The 20811-nt window shown below is 39.8% G+C and overlaps 1 protein-coding gene across 5 annotated transcripts in view; it reads left to right on the forward strand.

Annotated features, from left to right (window-relative positions):
- ECT2L (epithelial cell transforming 2 like) overlaps nt 1–20384 on the forward strand; it is a 105125-nt gene extending 84741 nt beyond the window's left edge. For 4 of the 5 annotated variants that reach the window (XM_063725009.1, XM_063725012.1, XM_063725011.1 and 1 more), the window contains 6 exons: nt 2403–2476; nt 2572–2728; nt 3751–3816; nt 5830–5918; nt 17928–18100; nt 19482–20384. In XM_063725009.1, coding sequence (XP_063581079.1) covers nt 2403–2476; nt 2572–2728; nt 3751–3816; nt 5830–5918; nt 17928–18100; nt 19482–19609 — 687 coding nt within the window. In that variant the 3' untranslated portion in view covers nt 19610–20384. The remainder of the gene's footprint in view (nt 1–2402; nt 2477–2571; nt 2729–3750; nt 3817–5829; nt 5919–17927; nt 18101–19481) is intronic. The other variant, XM_063725013.1, reaches the window with a different exon arrangement.
- Nucleotides 20385–20811: the final 427 nt, after the last annotated feature.

A 20811-nucleotide genomic window follows, 5' to 3' on the forward strand; every position in this document is an offset into this window, starting at 1 on the left:
TGCAAATGGCCAGGCTTTCACCTGCCCCAGATACCCTCAGCTTACAGGAAAATGCTCCACAATTGAGCTTGGAATCCACTCTGCTACTACAATCCTGTGTATCCTTGACAAGTTCACTCTCTCATGTAGAAAATAAATTAATCATCCATGTCTTTCTTGGAAGAACAATCAATTTATGAAATGTCACTATTAAGTAAGGAATGTCTTGGTCTTAACATTTCCTAGAGAGTAAATTATTAACAGTTTTTCCTGTTGCAATTTCTGCCATTATTTAATCTGAGCAGGAATATCCAATTCCCTCATGTACCACTTGCTGCTCTTGTGGGGATACCTTCTGATGGGAATAACATCCCTCTTTCTTCCCTCCTCAATTGGTATCGAAAGCCTAGAAAAGGCTACCTTGTCACATGGCAGCACACTTCGGCCAGAGTCCACTGTGACCACTCGTCTTCACCGAGGCCCTGCAGGAAAGGCCTGTGGGCTGGGAGGCCTCTGGAGGGCTCCTGCCCTTGGACAGCTTCCTTTGTAGTATTCCTTCTACCCCACCCAGGGAGTTTAGTCACTGCTAGACAACTTGATGATTCAAAAGTTACATAAATAAGGTAGTTTCATAGAACTGACCTTGGAGACAAGAATTGGAGCAAAGTATCACATGGTATCAGGAACACACTGGTGCCTAAATTTTTTTAGCTATAGATAATGATGCCTAGTTCACTAGGCCCAGTGTGTGCACATAAGTAAGTACTTAGCTTAAATGTTAGTTATTTGGTTGTGGGGTTTGTTTTGAGACAGGGTCTCCCTCTGTCACCTAGGCTGGAGTGCAGTGGCATGATTACAGCTCACTGCAGCCTCAACTTCCCCAGGCTCAGGTGATCCTCCCACCTCAGCCTACCAGGTATCTAGGACTACAGGCATGTGCCATCACACCTGGCTAATTTTTTTGTATTTTTTGTGGAGACGGGGTTTCACCATGTTGTCCAGGCTGGTCTTAAACTCCTGGGCTCAAGCAATCCACCCAACTCTGTCTCCCAAAGCGCTGGGATTACAGGTGTGGGCCACCATGCCAGCCAATGTTAGCTATTAATATGATTGAAATCCATGAATATTTCACTTGGTCTTAGCTGAAAGTCCAATAATGAAATCAGTGAATATTTGATTTCTATAAGTTAGCACTGCCGACATCTTTTAGGCATGGAAAAGGAGGTAACTTCACGGGTGCTCTAATAGTGATAAATAAATACATTTTAAAACAGATATTAAGGCTCGGTGCGGTGGCTCACGCCTGTAATCCCAGCACTTTGGGAGGCCTAGGCAGGCAGATCACCTGAGGTCAGGAGTTCAAGACCAGCCTGGACAACATGGCAAAACCCCGTCTCTACTAAAAATACAAAAATTAGCCAGGCATGGTGGCGGGCACCTGTAACCCCAGCTACTTGGGAGGCTGAGGCAGGAGAATCGCTTGAACCCGGGAGGCAGAGGTTGCAGTGAGCCAAGATTATGCCACTCTACTCCAGCCTGGGTGACAGACCAAGACTCTGTCTCAAAAAAACAAAAAACGAAAAAAATATATTAAGTACAGTAGAACACCTGTATAATAAATATTACTATGGAAAACATAATTAACAGAAGTATTAAAGGTGAATACCATTGATAGTCAAGATCTTACTATACTGAAATAACATTTACTGTGTGACAGCCACTTTATGGATAGGATTTTTTTTTCCCACACCACAAGCATTAGTGATGATATCCATGTTACAGATGAGAAAACTGAGGCTCAGAAAAGTTAAGTAATTTGACAAGGTTATATATTTGATTTATTGTAATTCAAATCCAGGCCCACCTGGTTGCAAAGTACATTCTTATTTGTCTATACTGATTAAGTTCAATGAATAGGGTCAGGCCTATGTATAATTAACACACATTTTTTTTTTTTTTTTTTTTTTGAGACAGAGTCTCGCTCTGTTGCCCAGGCCGGAGTGCAGTGGCACGATCTTGGATCACTGCAAGCTCCGCCTCACAAGTTCACACCATTCTTCTGCCTCAGCCTCCTGAGTAGCTAGGACTACAGGTGCCTGCCACCACGCCTGGCTAATTTTTTGTATTTTTAGTAGAGACGGGGTTTCACCGTGTTAGACAGGATGGTTTCAATCTCCTGACCTCGTGATCCGCCTGCTTTGGCCTCCCAAAGTGCTGGAATTACAGGCATGAGCCACAGCGCCCAGCCAACACACATTCTTAACATATTAGGAAGACACCAATGGCACTACTAATAGTCTAATTGGTTACACATAGATGTTGCCCTTTTGCTTAAGGCATTCCATAGATCATGCTTGCTCAGTGGAACAGTGGACTTTACAACTATCTCATAAAGTTTTGACAATATAATCCTCACCTTTTAGTGCAGAGAAATGATACCAGCATTCCGAACTTTCCTGAAGAGGCATGATAAGACCATTGTTACCAAAATGCTGAGGTATGTTCTGAGGGAGAGCACAGCAGGGGTCCCCCCCAGAGAGGGCATTCCTGGGCCTTCAGAGACCAGAGCTCCCTTCTCTATGCCTCATACAGCCTGCCAGAGCTGCTGCTGTACCCATCCCGAAGATTTGAAGAATACCTTAATCTTCTCTATGCTGTCAGGCTTCATACCCCTGCAGAGCACGTTGACCGTGGGGACTTGACCACTGCAATTGACCAAATCAAAAAATATAAAGGTTATATAGATCAGGTTGGTTGCCGATAAGAATCTGTGTCCTTTAAACATGTTACAATGCCTTTGTGGTACTCCTACTCAAAGATCCTGAGACACCTTATCTTCTTGTGGGGTTCTTCGCTTTAAAGTCTTTCATCCTTTTAATACTAAATCAATAGTGTGTTCAGTGATTTCTAACACTAAGGGCATCTATTCTAAGCCAAGTAGCATGAGACAATGTTTTCAGATATTTGTACAAATATAATAAAATTTTTATGAAAGTTTGAAGAATGAAGTATTTGGACTGATTTTTTACACAACTAAAAGGCAAAAAAAAGCAAAATCCTTTGTTTCTGAAAGTACTTTCAATGCATTAATTAGCTTTCCTGCCTCAGTGAGTACAATGGTCGTCATAATTATTCTCTGAAGAAGTAATTAAGCACCTTGGAGTACAGTACTATCATTCTGAAAATATTATCATTATATAGTGCATATTGTAAACAGGCATCTGGGCTGAATATAAACTGCTAACACGTTTTTCCATGCAGATACTTTTTTGCATCCAGTTTTGCCACTTGCCTTTGTTTTAAAACATTGGGTACAGAAAATTGAAATTTTTTTTTTCTTTCCTTTTTTGAGACAGGGTCTGGCTCTGTCACCAAGGCTTGAGTGTAGTGGTGCGATCTCGGCTCACTGCAACCTCTGCCTCCCTGATTCAAGCAATCCTCCCACCTCAGCCTCTTGAGTAGCTGGGACCACAGGCAGACGCCACCATGCTTGGCTTTTTTTCATGTGTGTAGAGACGAGGTTTCACCATGTTGCCCAGGCTGGTCTTCAACTCCCGAGCTCAAGCTATCCACCCACCTCAGCCTCCCAAAGTGCTGGGATTATAGACGAAAGTCACTGCACCCGGCCCAAAAATCTGAAACTTTCTATTATAACATATGAAAATACCAAGCCCTGTATCAAGTGCCATAAAATATTTTAATCTATTTCTTTTATGAATAAAAATGTCACAATTTTAGTTTGCCTAAAAGTACTTTTTTTTCCCCCCCTAGATGAAGCAAAACATCAGTATGAAGGATCATCTGTCAGATATACAGAGAATCATCTGGGGATGCCCTGTATGTATTCTTAGGAACTTGCTGTATCTCCTGCTCATGAATACAACCTCCAGTCATTTGCAAAAGGAGACCTACAGATCCCAAGGCAGCTAGTATTTGTGGAATGCCTGCTACGTGCCAGGCACTGCCATGCTTCCCCATTTCACATCCTTGTTACCTGCAAGGTTGCTCTATAAGAAGGGGCACAAGTGAGCTTGTCCCTATCCCATAACTTTTTGGCAGTCTTTGCTCCTTTATTGGTATTACTGTGATCACGATGCCCTTTGAGGAAAGGGGCCATGTATTCTACTTGTTTTCTTTTCTTTTTTTTAGTTTTTTTTTTTTGAGACCGAGTCTCGCACTGTTGCCCAGGCTGGAGTGCAGTGGCACAATCTCAGCTCACTGCAAGCTCCACCTCACGGGTTCACACCATTCTCCTTCCCCAGCGTCCCTAGTAGCTGGGACTACAGGTGTCCACCACCATGCCCAGCTAATTTTTTGTATTTTTAGTAGAGATGGGGTTTCACCATGTTAGCCAGGATAGTCTTGATCTCCTGACCTCGTGATCCGCCCGCCTCAGCCTCCCAGTGCTGGGATTACAGGCATGAGCCACTGCGCCCAGCCATGTTCTACTTGTTTTCTATCTCCCTGCATATGATACCTGGTGCAGGATTCTGCACCCTGACGGTGTCTGAAAAAGCTTTAGAAGGCCTCTGTTAGCGACCTGTTAACCTACAGAATTTCATCTGGCCCCACCCTCCCTTATCTTTTACAGTTTTCCTGACATCCTTATAATCATACCACACAGATCCACTCACAATTCTCTAATGTTAACCTCTTTTCACACATTTGTGCTTTGCACATACCCTTTCTTCTCTGAAATTGCTTTTCTTTCCTATTTCACTGGATAAACCCCTATTCATTCTATAAAAATCTAGTTCAATCATCATATCCTTTGCAAAGTTTCCCCAGCATTTCCAGCTGTGAGCGGCTTCTTTGTAGGGATTTTGCATCCTGAACATCCCTGTTACATTTTACTGCAATCCTTTATTCATGAAACTGGGAGCTCCATCATGTGTGAGCTATGATTTACTTGCCTTCTCATGTCTGGCACATAGGAGGAGCTCAGGATGTGAGTTATGTTGAATTAAAGTATCAATTGATTAGAAATGTTATTTTTATTTAATCAAATTGGAGAAGCAAGATGAAGTTGTTTTGTCATAATTTTGGTCTGGACATTTTGTAGGGAAAGATAAGGATGATTGGATTGCAAAGATCCAAATTCTTGAAACTCACAGAGTCTACAAAACTCTCTCTGGATCACTGTTCACACCAAGAGCTCATCCCCATGACTAGATCAATATAAAGGCTTGACTTCTTACTCCATACCAATTCATTCACTTCTTTTTCTTTTTTTTTTTTTTTGAGATGGAGTCTCACTTTGTTGCCCAGGCTGGAGTGCAGTGGCACGATCTCGGCTCACTGCAACCTCTGCCTCCAGGGTTCAAGCAATTCTACTGCCTCCCAAGTAGCTAGGACTACTGGCATGCACCACCATGCCTGGCTAATTTTTTTGTATTTTTAGTAGAGACAGGTTTCACCATGTTGGCCAGGCTGGTCTCCGACTCCCGATCTCAGGTGATCCACCCACCTCGGCCTTCCAAAGTGCTGGGATTACAGGCATGAGCCACCGTGCCCAGCCTACTTCTTTTTCTTAATAGCTACCTTCTTATCCCCCAACCCCCAACTTTGTTTTTGAAATTAGGAAAGCACTTATAAATAAAACTATCATGTCAGTAGTTTTAAAACTTTGACAAAAATTACTTTTTTCCCCTTAAATATAGTTTTCTTTGTCAATACTGTGGTCTTTCTAAGAAAACCTGTTTCATAAACAGTGAAAACATTCACTTTTTCATACTTGAACTGTGTTTTAGTTAACATTTGCATATTCTGGGATATAAAATGGTTTGCAGTAGTAAGTTTTTTATTTAAAAAAATTTATATGTACTTCTAATTTTGTTTTTGATTTTATAGACTATATCAGAAGTAAACAGATATCTGATTAGGGTACAAGATGTAGCCCAACTTCATTGCTGTGATGAAGAAATAAGTTTCTCTTTAAGGTAAACAATAGTTAACTATCCTAAGGCTGTGGACACCTTCCAAGCAGGTGACTGTCTTACTCATCCTGTAGCTCCAGCGTTCAGTACAATGTCTGACACAGTAGGTTTGAAATGAATCTATGCATTGGACTGAAAAGTTACAGACGACTCCCTCTGAGATAGTGTAGGGTATTTTATCACCATGTTCGCATTCCAGCCAGCTACTGGATAGAATGGGAGAAATAAATTGTCCCTGCCAGGACCACAAACTCCACATAAGCAGGCATTCTAAAGGTTGGTCACTTTTCTTTTCTTTTTCTTTTTTTTTTGAGACGGAGTCTCACTGCCGCCCAGGCTGGAGTGCAGTGGCGCAATCTCGGCTCACTGCAACCTCCGCCTCCAAGCTATTCTCCTGCGTCAGCCTCCCAAGTAGCTGAGATCACAGGCACCCGCCACCATGCACAGCTAATTTTTGTATTTTTAGTAGTGATGGGGTTTCACCATGTTGGCCAGGTTGATCTGAAACTCTTGATCTCCAGTGGTCCACCTGCCTCAGCCTCCCAAAGTGCTGGGATTACAGACATGAGCCACTGCACCCGGCCACTTTTCTACTTAGCTAAGCTCCAAGTGTTGTGGGATTTTCACACCAATGATCTGCTCAAATGTAAGAAAGAGAGGACCAATTTATTATCCTCAGATAGTTATTGAGGTCAGTTTTTAAAAAGACCTTACGCTATTTAGTTTGCACAATGTTCAGAGTAGCGTAAGAAAAAAAGATGGAAGGATGCTAATTTTTATAAATTAGTATCCCCTTTACTCCTTTAGAACAACGATGGGCAAACTTTTCTGTAAAGGTTCACGTAGTAAATATTTCAGATTTTGCTGGCCAAATGATATCTGTGGCAACTACCCAACTTTGCTATTGTAAAACAAAAGCAGCTCTATCAATGACACAACACATAACAAGTAATACACTATTCATAAACAGTACAAGATATAAATGAACAAACATGATTATGTTCCAATTAAACTTCATATACAAAAACAGGTGTGGGCCATAGTGTGGTGATCTCTGCTTTAGAAAACTGTTCATCAAACTATGAATAAAATAGAAATAAAATAAATAACAAAATAATTAATAGAATCAAATAAAATTCTATTCTCAAACATTCTTCCTTTCTTTACATAAGTTTGATTTTCAGTATTAATGACAGTGATTCAGCAAACAGCAACCAAAGGGCAGGGAATTAACTCCTTTAATTTGTTAAACTCCAATAAATGTAATAAAAATTGATGTTATTTCAATGAGTATTTCAACAAATGTTCCTCAAAGGCACAGGGTAGCAGGGTAAGTGGAAGAAATCAGTCCCCTCACCTCCATCCTTACCTAGACTAGATCTTAAATGAAAATCAAATCACACAATATGTCACTTTTCTCATTGTCATGACATTTTTGTTTTCTTTGATCTTTTTTTTTTTTTGGTCAGTAGCAATAGCAAAGAGCTACAATGATGGAAAGAAACTAGCTACCAAACCAGCAATTCTAAACACACTGGTTTGGTAGAAGACATTCTATGATGATTCCGTTTTTGAATATTAGATTATTCTACATTCATGTATTCCTTCTCAAACACTCTTCCTTTCTTTACATAAGTTTGATTTTCTATATCATTTTCCTTCTCTCTGCAGAACTTCTTTTAACATTTATTAATGTTCTACTAAGGTCAATGAATACTCTCAAATTTTTTGTGTGTAAAAAAATTATTGCTTGAGGGAAATTTTGCTGGATACAGAATTCTAGGTTGGTGGTTTTTTCTTTTAACACTTTCCTTATTTCATTCCACACTCTTCTTACATGGTTTCTGAAGAGAAGTCGAGTGTAATTTTTATCCTTGTTCCTCTATAGGTAATAGAAACCAACAATAAAATTCTAAGTCTCCCAACCAAGTGAATGGACTCCTCCTCTCGGCCAAGGGGATTCCAAAGTAAACCTGAAAAATGAGTTCAGGCCATGATAGGAAGGGGGGATTGGATATGCCTCATTATCCAATCCTCTCCTCCCTTAAGAATTCAGGCACAACTGACCAAAATTAACATTGAAACAGAGATCTTAAGACTGATAAAATGAACTCCTTGTAGAAATAAGACACCAAATTCTAACCCAACTCTAGTATAGTATCACATGGCAGATAGCAGACCCTAGAATCAATCATAGTTTACCTCAAAATATATTTATTTGACATATTTTGAAATGGCCCTGCAAAGTCATCTCTTTTGGGGAAAATCTCCATTTTGTAGAGAATCTCCTCTTTCCAGGTCTTTTCCTGATCCAGGAGAGATTCAGCTAAGAGTATGCTATCTTTTAAGGTCTGATAAGAGACATTTACCATCTATTCTCCCTGAAGACTGCTACCTGGAGGCTTCATCTACATAAGAACACTGGTCTCCACAATCTCTTATCTAAAGCCAGACACTCCTTTCTACTGATTCCAGATCTTTAGATAATAACTCTTTCAACCAACTGCCAATCAAAAAACCTTTTGAATCCCCCCATGACCTGGAAGCCCTTAATTCAAGTTGTCCTATCTTTCTGGATCAAACGAATGTATACCTTACATGTATTGATTGATGTTTGCCTGTAACTTCTGTCTCCCTAAAATGTATAAAATCAAGCTGTAACCCAACCATCTTGGGCACATTTTCTCAGGACTTCTTGAGACTGTGACTCAGGCCCTGGTCACCCATATTTGGCTCAGAATAAATCTCTTTATTTTACAGAGTTTGACTCTTTGTTGACAGTAAGGTGGGTTTTTGTTTTTGTATTCTCTGAAATGATGATTTTCTCTTTTATTTTCTACATCTGAATGTATTATGCCTAGATGTAGATTTTTTTTTTTTTTAATCCTGTTTTGTGTTCTCTAAGCTTCTTGGACCTATGGCTTGCTGTCAATAATTTTGTAAAATCTCCAATCATTATTACTCCAGATATTTCTTCTGTCTCTCTTCATCCGGTATTCCCGTTATGCATATGATTTGCCTTTTGTAACTGTCCCTATTACTTGGATATTCTGTTCTTTCCCCTGGTGGTCCCTATCCGCTACCCCTACTTTGTCCCTGGTCTTTTTTCTCTTTGCTTTCCAGCTTGATAAGCTTCTGTTGACATATCTTCAAGCTCACTGATTCTTTCCTCAGCTGTGTCTAGTGTATTAATGACCCCACCAAAGGCATTCATTTCTGTTATATTTATTTCTGGTATTACCTTTTCTTTCTTAGAGTTTTGGTCTCTCTTTTTACATTACCTGTCTGTTCTTGCATGTTGTCTACTTTTTCCATTAAAGCCTTTAACATATTAATCATATTTAAGTTTCTGCTCTGATAATTCCAAAATCTCTACTATATCTGAGCCTAGTTTTGATACTTGCCCTGTCTCTTCAGTCTGTGTATTTTGCCTCTTAGTACTCCTTATAATTTTTTTTTTTTAAACGGAGTATCACTCTGTCACCCAGGCTGGAGTGCAGTGGTGCAATCTAGGCTCACTGCAGCCTCTGCCTCCTGGGTTCCAGCAATTCTCCTGCCTCAGGCTTCTGGGTAGCTGGGATTACAGGCACGTGCCACCAAGTCTGGCTAATTTTTGTATTTTTAGTAGAGATGGGGGTTCACCACGTTGGCTAGGCTGGTCTTGAACTCCTGACCTTAGGTGATCTGCCCACCTCGGCTTCTCAAAGTGCTAGGATTAAAGGAGTGAGCCACCATGCCCAGCCAGCACCCCTTATAATTTTTTGTTGAATAGCAGACATGATGTGTCAGGTAAAAGGAACTAAACAGGCCTTCAGTGTGAAGTTTTATGTTTATCTGGCTGGGAGTTAGGTCATATTTACTGTTTGTTGCAGCTTGGCATCAGAGGCTACAGTTTTCTCCAGTGTCCTTTTCTCTCCCAATCATCTTTGGGTTTCCTTAGAGACCCCTTCTTAAATAGGGTCTGAGCCTTGCAGTTATTTTAGCTGTAATCCCATTATTATACCAGAGTCCTACTGCTGTGGTAGTTAAGATGTCAGGAGAAGAAACATTCTATAGTTCTGTGATCAATTTTCAGTCTTTTAATGAGTCTGTTACTTCTGGACTGTGACCTTCACAAGTGCTTCTCAGTTTTTGGTTTGTTTTTTTTTTTTTTTCCCCACCTCTAACATGAGACAGTAAGGTTAGAGGTGGCTGGAGTTGGGCATTTCCCTTCTCCCAGGTTGATTAGGCACTGGTTAAGTCCCAGTTGGTTAGGTTCTAGTACAAGTTTCCCTTGAGGTCAGGCCCTTGTTAAGAACAAAATACTCTGGGCATATTTCAAAATGGTACCTTTCTTCTCTCCACCATGTAAGAAGATATATATACGTATGCATGTATCTATCTATCTATATATATCTCTCTATATATATATCTATATCTATCTATCTATCTATATATATATTTTTTTTTTTTTTTTGAGACAGGGTCTCACTCTTTCACCCAGACTGGAATGCAGTGGCCTGAGCTTGGCTCACCGCAACCTCTGCCTCTCAGGCTCAAGGGATTCTCCCGCCTCAGCCTCCTGAGTAGCTGGGATTACAGGTGCATGCCATTACTGCTCGGCTAATTTTTGTATTTTTAGTAGAGATGGGGTTTTACCATGTTGGCCAGGCTGGTCTCGAACTCCTGACCTCAAATGATCCACCTGCCTTGGCCTCCCAAAGTGCTGGGATTACAGGTGTGAGCCACCGCGCCCAGCCAGAATAAGGAAATTTTTATTAGCTCTTCATTGCAACAATCTGGCAGGTTCCTAGAGGCAAAACTCATACCAGTGTGCGAGCCCAGAGTTATTAAATGCTAAAGCTAGTCCACACTTTATCTCCAGTAATTAAGCCAATACCCTTCAAGCATCCCTATTCCATGCAGGCAATTTCTGTTTCTGATAAGCTTTGATTCTCTGTAGTGCCTATCATTCCAGCTTTTGGGGTGATAACTTCAATTCTATAAAGGATCGGAGAAAAGCTGTTGATTCTGAGTTCTTCAGCTACTTTTTGTTGCTGTTGTGAGGACAGAATTGACAACTTCCAAGCTCTTTCTTTTTAATTATTATTTTTTTGAGACGGAGTATCGCTCTGTTGCCAGGCTGGATGGAGTGCAGTGGCGCAATCTCAGCTCACTGCAACCTCCGCCTCCCAGGTTCAAGCGATTCTCCTGCCTCAGCCTCCCAAGTAGCTGGGACTACAGGCACGTGCCACCACACCCAGCTAAGTTTTGTATCTTTAGTAGAGATGGGGTTTCACCATGTTGGCCAGGATGGTCTCGATCTCTTGACTTCGTGACCCACCTGCCTCAGCCTCCCAAAGTGCTGGGATTACAGGAGTGAGCCATCACACCCGGCCTACAACTTCCAAGCTCTTTACATGTGGACTGGAAGCTGGAGGTCTAGTTATTAGAAATTAGACTTTGGTCTTCAGTACTTGGACAAATGAGATTACTTTGAAGATTTAGGATAATCCAAAATCATTTTATGCTCTAATTGTGAGGTACATTTATATTTAAATAGGCACTACTCTGAGCTATGAGGTATGAGGTATGAAAAATTTACCAGGCCCAGAGAGACATGAGTATGGGATTTCAGTCACACCTCCCCATCCATGCTTGCCTAGGTGCAATTGTTCCTGGGCTGCCTCACCCATTATCTTCACATTACTGGAAACTGTAGACAAAGAACAATTCTAGTCAATCAATAGCTTGTACTATTTTAGTATACAATCTTGGTAACTCTGGAACTGCCTCTTCTTTTTGTTTAAATATCCACTTGTAAATGCTATTAATTGGGGTGTATATTCCTGGTAACTGAATCTATGCTCCAGGGTTGCAGTCCCCAAGCTTAGCCCAAATAAACGCTACTTACATTGATTTTGCCTCAGCTTCTTCCTTTTAGGTCAACGACACTGTCTCAGTGATTACATTTATATTATTTGCTAATAAATTTAAATGTAATTTCAAATTAATATTTGAAATTGGCTAGGTGTGGTGGCTCATTCCCACAATTCCAGCACTTTGGGAAGCTGAGGTGGGAGGATCACTTGAGGCCAGGAGTTCTAGACCAGCCTAGGCAACATAGTTAGACCCCGTCTCTACAGGGGGAAAAAAAAGTTTTGAAATTAGGTAAATGCAAACAGGCTCATATTCCAAAAGATATCACACAATACTTAGCCTGCAACCTTGTTTTCTGTCATTTTAGAAAATCACATAAAACCCAAAAAATGCCATCCCCATGATTTCTACCAGGAATTTTTACTTAGAGGAAACATACTCTGCTTGTATTTATACATACACTACCAACTCATATAAGGCTTTAGTCTTTACCACATATGTAGCTTCTCTCATTTGATAGATTTAATTACAATTACCTGATGAGGCAGGTAGGACAGGAACCACGTTATGGGTGGGCAATCTGGCTTAATTTGCTTAAAGTCATAGAATAAGTGCTGGTCTGGAATTTAGAACCAGGTCTCCCGGTGCACAGGCAGTGCTGTTTCCAGTGATTGGACCAGAAGGTAGAAAGGTGAACCAAGCCTTCCTCATAATAATCTCACTAACATAGTAACAATTACTAAACATATATGTATTTTTTTCTTTTTCTGAGACAGAATCTCGTTCTGTTGCCCAGGCTGGAGTGCAGTGGTGTGATCTCGGCTCACTGCAACCTCTGCCTCCCGGGTTCAAGCGATTCTCATGCCTCAGCCTCCCAAAACAGCTTGAAGTACAGGGGCATGCTAATTTTTTTGTATTTTTAGGAGAGATGGGGTTTCACCATGTTGGCCGGGCTCATCTTAAACTCCTGGCCTCAAGTGATCTACCCATCTTGGCCACGTGTGAGCCACTGTACCTGGCCACAAATAACAAACAATAACAAACACTGTACCTGGCCACAAATAACAAACTATGACACAAAAAGAACGAGTAAGTGTTTGCATTCTAAATGAAATCTAAAATAGAGATGAAGTCATACAGTTATTTTAAGAGCTGGGAAATTCAGAGGGCAATTTGTTCCTCTGAGGACATGGACCATTATTTTGGGTATGTTAAACTTTTAGAATATATTTTGTACCTTGGAACTTCTGTATTATCGTTTTTTTCATAAACACTGATTTTCATGTCTGTGATTTTAAACGCTGAATTTTTTATTTTATTTTATTTTTTTTCCTTAATGAGATGGGGTCTTCCCATGCTGGCCAGGCTGGTCTTGAATTCCTTGGCTCAGATGATTGTCCCAACTCGGCCTCCCAAAGTACTGGGATTACAGGCGTGAGCCACTGCACGTGGCCAAAGCTTGCTGATTTTTAAGCATGCTTTTTTTCTTCCAACGGAGTCTTGCCAAAGGTCTATTCGCCAGTGCAGGACTGGTGAATAGAGGCCTGGCCTTGTTCATCAAATAGAGCCATCCACTTCCCAGGCCAATTTTCCTCGGGGAAATATCCTATCATACTGCCAAAAAGATATACTGTAAACTTTCCTCTTAGCTTTCCCCAAAGGGATCTACAGTCACTTAGCAGGGTAACTATGCATTGGAGAAAATGTACCCAGGATTCTCAAGGATACTAGACTTTGGTCCAGAATTGACTCATTTTGGGGACCCCAAATGCCACTGTGATCCACCAGGCTAGGTGATAATCAGTTTTGACTCAGGTCAGCTCACAGTGGTGCTGATGACCTGCTGTTGTCCGTGTACTGAAACTCTCTTTTTGAGAGAGTTTCATTCTTGTTGCCCAGACTGGAGTGCAATGGCGTGATCTCGGCTCACTGCAACCTGTGCCTCTTGGGTTCAAGCGATTCTCCTGCCTCAGCTTCCCAAGTAGCTGGCACTATAGGTGTGCACCACCACACCTGGCTCATTTTTGTATTTTTAGTAGAGACGGGGTTTCACCATGTTGGCCAGGCTAGTCTTGAAGTCCTGACTTTGTGATCTGCCCACCTCGGCCTCCCAAAGTGCTGGGATTACAGGTGTGAGCCACCGCACCCAGCCTAAAACTTTCTTTTAAAGTTTTATGTATTTATATAAGTTGGGTACTTCCTGCCTTTCTCTGTGTCTCTTGTGCTGGCTAATACAGTAGTTTAACAACAATAACAAAACACTTCTAGAATGGAGTTAAGTATGTACATTATAGTAGCTGTGTTCCATTTTGCTGAATCACTGAATCTATCTGCAAATAAGCAAAGAAACTCTATTCAAGTTCAGAACAAAACCCACCACTGGAATTGGTTCTGAGTGTGAGCAGAGGCAGATTTCTGAAACACTAGGAGCCACTGCAGCTGCTCCATTATGTCAATACTAAAGGTGAAATTACAGCCATATCTGCAGGCCCCACACCCGTGGGTTCAACTGAGGATGGAAAACATTAAAAAATAAATAAATAAATAAATAAATAAACACAATTAAAAAAACAAATAAAAACCTCATACAGTATAAGTATTTACATAGTGTTTACATTGTATTAGATATCATAAGTAATCTAGAGATAACATGCAGATTATATGCAAATACCAAGCATCCTCAGATTTTGGTTTTCGCAGGAGGTCCTGGAACACATTCCCCATGGATATCAAGGGATGACTGTATCTGCTTTTGCATATTTAGAGGAACGGTTAAATTTTTAGAGTTTTTGGTGTTTGGTCTGTGGATAAACATTGTTGGAGATCTTGAGGGGCTTAATTTAGTAAATGGCTTTTGAAAAGTTTTTCTAGATAAAAATCATATATAAAATAGCCCTCTCAGAATCAGATTGAAATAATAACCTCATTGTGTGTTTCTTTCCCTCACTCATGTCCTTGGATTACAAAAGGCTCAATTCTAAGCTCAAGTTAGTGTGTCTGCTCCATCCCTTCCCTGGGCCAACCATCCACCTGGTCCAAGTAGGTCACAAAACTGGAATTCTCTTTCATTCACCTCTAATATGGCGTTGTCCCTTCCAAAGGAAAAAACTGAACATCAATTTACCAAAGCAAGTACCTCTTTGAATGCTGCTTCTTCAAAGCACTCTGTTGGCATATTTCCTGATGATTCGGATACATCAGTTTTATTACAGATTTCAAGAGTTCTCTAAACTTCTACGATAGGAGAAATAATTGTTCTTGTCATGGATATGGTAAAAACATGCTCCCTCCTCCCCCAGAAAGCAAGACCATGGTAGAATTCTTTGCCTATTCAAAATGGCTACTCACCACAGACTGCCCATCAGAGACTTAAAATGCACCTCCTGCCTTTCTTGCTTCCTCTCTCCCTCATCCTTAGTTCTATTCATTCCTTTATTCTCAGAATAACCTATTGACTTGATCTAGAAATATTTTTTGCAAGATATCAGTAAATGTGAAGCACCCCATTCCTTCCAGCCTAAATCATAACCAAAGACAAGAAGAAAATGTTTGAAAGAAAGAGCTAGCTCTAGTGGCTGGGTGACCACTATGTTTCCATTGACCCACACACCTAAAACAACTCCTACTTCCTAACGCTGTCCAAGTAGCTGAACCTGAAACCTGGTACTCTTGGACATTTTTAAACTACCTGATCCAGTCCTTTGCCCAGTTCTTAGGCATAGCTATAACTAACAAATGACTGAAGTGCCTTGTTCCTTAAAGTGTGGCCTGCAGATCTGTGGACTCAGCATCACCAGGGAGCTTGCCAGAAATGCAGAATTCTCAGGCCACCCTAGCTCTACTCAATCAGAATCTGCATTTTAACAAAATCACCAGGTGAATCAGAAGCAAATTAAAGCCATTACCATATAAAGTGAGTTATAAATATGAATTATAGCAGCTTTTATGAAGAACAATCTGGAGGTCTTTGATAAAAATATACACAGCAGTCCCCCCTTATCCATGAAAATACCTTTCAAGACCCCCAGTAGATGGCTGAAACCTCAGAGTACTGAGCCCTATAACATCACGTTTTTTGATATACATACATACTTATGATAAAGTTTAGTTTAAAAATTAGGTACCATAAGAGATTAACAATATTTAATAAAATAGAACAATTATAACGACGTAAAGTAATAACAGTTATGTAAAGGTTTATCTGTGGAAAGGGAAACCATAAATAAGGAGGGACTATTGTGTAGCCTTTGACAAATCCGTCCTACTCTCAGGAATTGTATCTGACAGAAGAACAAATATTAAGACTTTGTTTCTATGTAAGAAATCTGTTCGTTGCAACATCCACAGTGGCAATAGAGAAAAAAACAAATGAAGTAAGAGAGAGAGGGAGGGAAAAAAAGGAGGGGACCCAAACCTCTAAACAAAGCAAATGTCCATCAAAGGAGAACACCCATCAATAGCGGAAGAGTTGAATAAATGGTGCACCCACACCATGAAGTACTAGTCATTAAAAAGAAGGAATAAAAGTCCTATCCACTAACTTGAAGTGATTTCCATTGCTGAGTGAGAAAAGCAAGAAAAGAGTAGGGAAAATCTTAGCATTTTTGTAAGATAATGGCAATAACCTTTCCTGTACATAGATGTGTGTGTGTGTGTTTACCCGAACAAGTACAAAACAGTGGAAGGATAAGTACTAGGTTGATAACTTGGATGACCTGAGTGAAGACAGAGGTGAGGCCGTGCTATGTGGAAAAGTAGAGGGGAAAGAGGTACACTAAATAAAAGCCAATAGCAGGGGTTGATGTCACTTAAGCGTTTTGTAACACTTTATGTTCCGACAATTTAAAAATTAAACAAAAATAGTGAAGAAAAATAAGAGACCTGAATAAGCATAAATATATGGACTCTTCATTAGAATAACTTCCTGAGGGTTGCTTGATGCTTCTGGAAGGAAAACAATTATGCTCTATTAAAACATTTAGTTTGCTTCACTTAGCCACCCCTGGTGGGGAGGGGGAATTGGGGAGTGGGAGGGTGGGGTGGGGTTCCCCAAGCTCCTCCCAGGCTATCACCACTCACTGCTTGGCTAGAACACTCCCACAGGACAGATAACCCACACTAGAGCACAGAGAGGCCTGCCCAACACAGCAATCTCGCTCCAATGACAGAGAAGCAAAGAGGATAAGAGATGGGAGATTGAGGACACCAAATTTTGCCCCTTGATAAATATGCCTACAGTTGACCATGGTAGCAACCTCAGCAAAAACAAAGAACTATTTAATTTTTACCTTTCAAACTAATGAACTATATTAGGTTATCTACTACTTTCCAATCAAAAGTAAAAATGTTTATATTTACTTCTACATAAATGCTTTTTTTCTCCTATTAATACACCTCATGCCACATCAGTTCTTGTTCTTGTGTTTCTCTCTACCCCAACTTATTATCCTTTTTTTTTTTTTTTTTTTTGAGACAGAGTCTCGCTCTGTCACCCAGGCTGGAGTGCAGTGGTGCAATCTCAACTCACTCCAATCTCTGACTCCCAGGTTCAAGTGATTCTCCTGCCTCAGCCTCCCAAGTAGGTGGGACTACAGGCACGCGCCACCATGCATGGCTAATTTTTGTATTTTTAGTAGAGACGGGGTTTCACTATGTTGGCCAGGCTGGTTTTGGAACTCCCGACCTCATAATCAGCCTGCCTTGGCCTCCCAAAGTGCTAGGATTATAGGCGTGAGCCACCGCGCCCAGCCTTATTATCCTTAAAGGTGAAACAAAACAAAGACTTATTTTCTTCAGATTGCCCAAATACATCAAAATACCTAACGACACAGATACAAAGTAATTCATTTCATAAAGAAGGGAAAGTCAGTGTTCATTTTTCCCACATGGATTATCAAATACTTGTCCCATGGACAAACTCAAAGCACTCCACCAGGAGCCCTGATGGCCCACAGTACTGACCTGACCTCAGAGACACAGGAGGGGCGAATCACATCAGGAGGAATATTATACTGGTAACTTCAACCAGCCATTCAAAATGTCAGTAGTGGGGTAAAAGCCTTGACTAGTGACTGGTCAATTTCAAGATGGTTAACTATGTAACAAAGCATGTATGTTATGTATTAAAACTGTACCTTCTCCATTTTAACACAGGCTCTATGAACACATCCATGATCTCAGCCTTTTCCTCTTCAGTGATGCCCTGCTCGTTTCTAGTCGGGGCACATCTCATACTCCATTTGAGAGGACTTCAAAAACAACCTACCAGTTCATTGCATCAGTGGCCCTTCATCGGTTACTCATAGAAAATATTCCAGATTCCAAGTGTACGTATTCTTTTCCTACCAAGAGACAGATACCTTCAAAAAGCTATATAGTGTAAAGCTCTTTAATAGAACAGTAGAAAAAGGACTGGAATTATAACTTACCGGGTTGCAAATAATTCCCCCAATATTAGAATTTCATTAAACAATGTAAACTTTCATCTACCTTTGAAATAGTTAAAGACAGGGCTTCTGGCATTCAGACATGAAGCTTAGACATTAGGAAAACAGCTTTCAAAAATCACAAAGGGAGGCAAGGCCTCATATTACCATTCTTTGAAGCAGTGACATGAGAGCTGGAGCTCTCAACCACTATTCTATACTGTCTGAAGATGCCACAGTCTTAAAGCATATTTTAAATTTTTATCTATTACTTTCCCATTCTACTAGGACTAAGTGATTATTACATATTTGCCACTATCTTTTCTTCCTTAAGTTTGCATCTAAGCTGGGAGTTGTTAAATAAAGGAATCAACAGATATGCAAAGGATGCTTGGTAAATTATGCACACACAGTAATTCCAATAGAAATATCATTTTGTCACGAAAACGAAATCCTGCTTAAACCCACTATACCTATTTTGTTATTATCCTATACTTTACTTCCCAAGCTTAAAAGGATCTATATCTTATTCCTATATCTGTTAGGCCAGGCAATCTGAATGTAACATCTCTCATTCCAATGTTTTTCATTGCATGTAAAGACAGGACTTTGGTTAAAGTTGGAACCCAAGACCTTACAGAAGTACCAAACTAAATAAAAGGGCTATTTCCCAGTGGCTTCAGCCCCATTCTAAATCTGAGCCCGAGAAAAAAATGAGTATTTCCACCTAGAATACAAACTCAGGTTAAAAAGGCTTAATTAACTATCATCACTGGGTATGGTTAGTGTATGAAACATGTCTCCTTCAGTTTCCCTCCCACCATGACAATCAGCTGTGACCTATATGTCAAAACATTGTTAAGTAACCTAATAGACAGTAGGCATTCAGCTAAGTAGCTGGCTTGATTCTGTCATTGGCTCTCACATTGAGGTCGTCTAGGTCTAGCTCTTAACATCTTTATTTATAATAACTATCAGTAAAGACTGTTACTGATTCCAGTTTCTTCTGGAGTGATTGAGACAAGGAATTAAAAAATATTACATCATCTATCCGTTAGTCTTTAAAATAATTGCTAATTACAATAACTGTAATATAAAGACATCATTTTACACTGCATTTGAATTATTCAGTAATTTTAGAAGTTATATTCTACACTGGATATGTGTTTCTTTTTAGGTTTTAAAAAATTCTTAAAGATGATGATTTTTGAGTATTAACATTTTTTCTCATTTTGATTGTTACCTGCAAAGATTAATTAGTATACCTCAAATGCTTTTACAGATGTCAAGAATGCATTTATTCTTCAAGGTCCAAAATATAAATGGATTTGTGCTACAGAAATAGAGGATGATAAGTTCCTATGGCTGTCAGTACTTCGAAATGCAATCAAAAGCAGTATGGAGAAGTGAGACTGAACTTGAAAACTTCAGGGGTGCCAATTCTCCCCAGCAAAGACAGACAACATGTATTTTCTGTTCCAAAATATCCAGTAAGAAACAGAGTAACTGTCATGGATGATGAGATAAACTAAGATGACCCATAGGATCTTTCCAACTTTTAAACTTTATCACTTGTGCTCACTTATGTAGAATGTATAAGTACATTTTGAGTCCAAAATTTTGAACTACTTCTTTTGGTAGCTATATTTCATGGATAATATTATTTAGAGTAATTTGATGTGATGAAACCTAAGACAGAGCAAGCACGTTGTGTAAAGCTTTGTTTTATGATCTAATGAAAAAAGCAGAATGAAAGTGTTTCTTAAGTGATCAGTCTAGAAAGATATTTTAATTTCTTGGTGATTTACCATTTTTAACATTTTCATGAAACAATTATTGATTTAAAATATGGATAAGAGGGCTGGGCATGGTGACTCACGCCTGTAATCCCAGCACTTTGGGAGGCTGAGGCGGCAGATTACCTGAGGTCAGGAGTTTGAGACCAGCCTCACCAACATGGAGAAACCCCATCTCTACTAAACATACAAAATTAGCCAGGCATGGTGGCACACGCCTGTAGTCCCCGCTACTTGCGAGGCTGAGGCAGGGGAAGAATCACTTGTACCCAGGAGTTGGAGGTTGTAGTAAGCTGAGATGGCTCCATTGCACTTCAGCCTAGGTGACAAGAACGAACCTCTGTCTCAAAAAAAAAAAAAAAGAAAAAAAAAAGGACAAGAAATACAAATGGCAATTTACTCAAAAACTTGTCACACTTATCCTTAGTATGAAGGTACTCCTCTAGAGAACATTAAAGATATACCACTACAAAGTACTAAAAAGTTTTCTATAATTTTTAAGTGTTATTTATTGGAAGGCTAAATTCTAAGAAGCTTTAAAAAATATTTTTGACATTGTTAAATTAGAAGGCTATTTTTAAAAAGCAAATTTTAAAAAACAAAAATAAATGGAAGCAGCAAAACTTGCTTGTAATGAAATGCACCTGAGTAAAAATGTTTCTTTTAAAACAAAGACACTCAAAAAAATAGGTGTTGAGTAGTTTCCTGGGCCTTTAATGCTTTAAATTGATTATTTAACAACTAAAGCCATACTGAAAGCCACTTGGAAACTTCAGCTGATGTATATTTTTACCTAGATATTGTCAGGTAAAAATT

Source organism: Pongo abelii, chromosome 5 (genome assembly GCF_028885655.2).
Source record: "Pongo abelii isolate AG06213 chromosome 5, NHGRI_mPonAbe1-v2.0_pri, whole genome shotgun sequence".
Lineage (NCBI taxonomy): Eukaryota > Metazoa > Chordata > Mammalia > Primates > Hominidae > Pongo > Pongo abelii.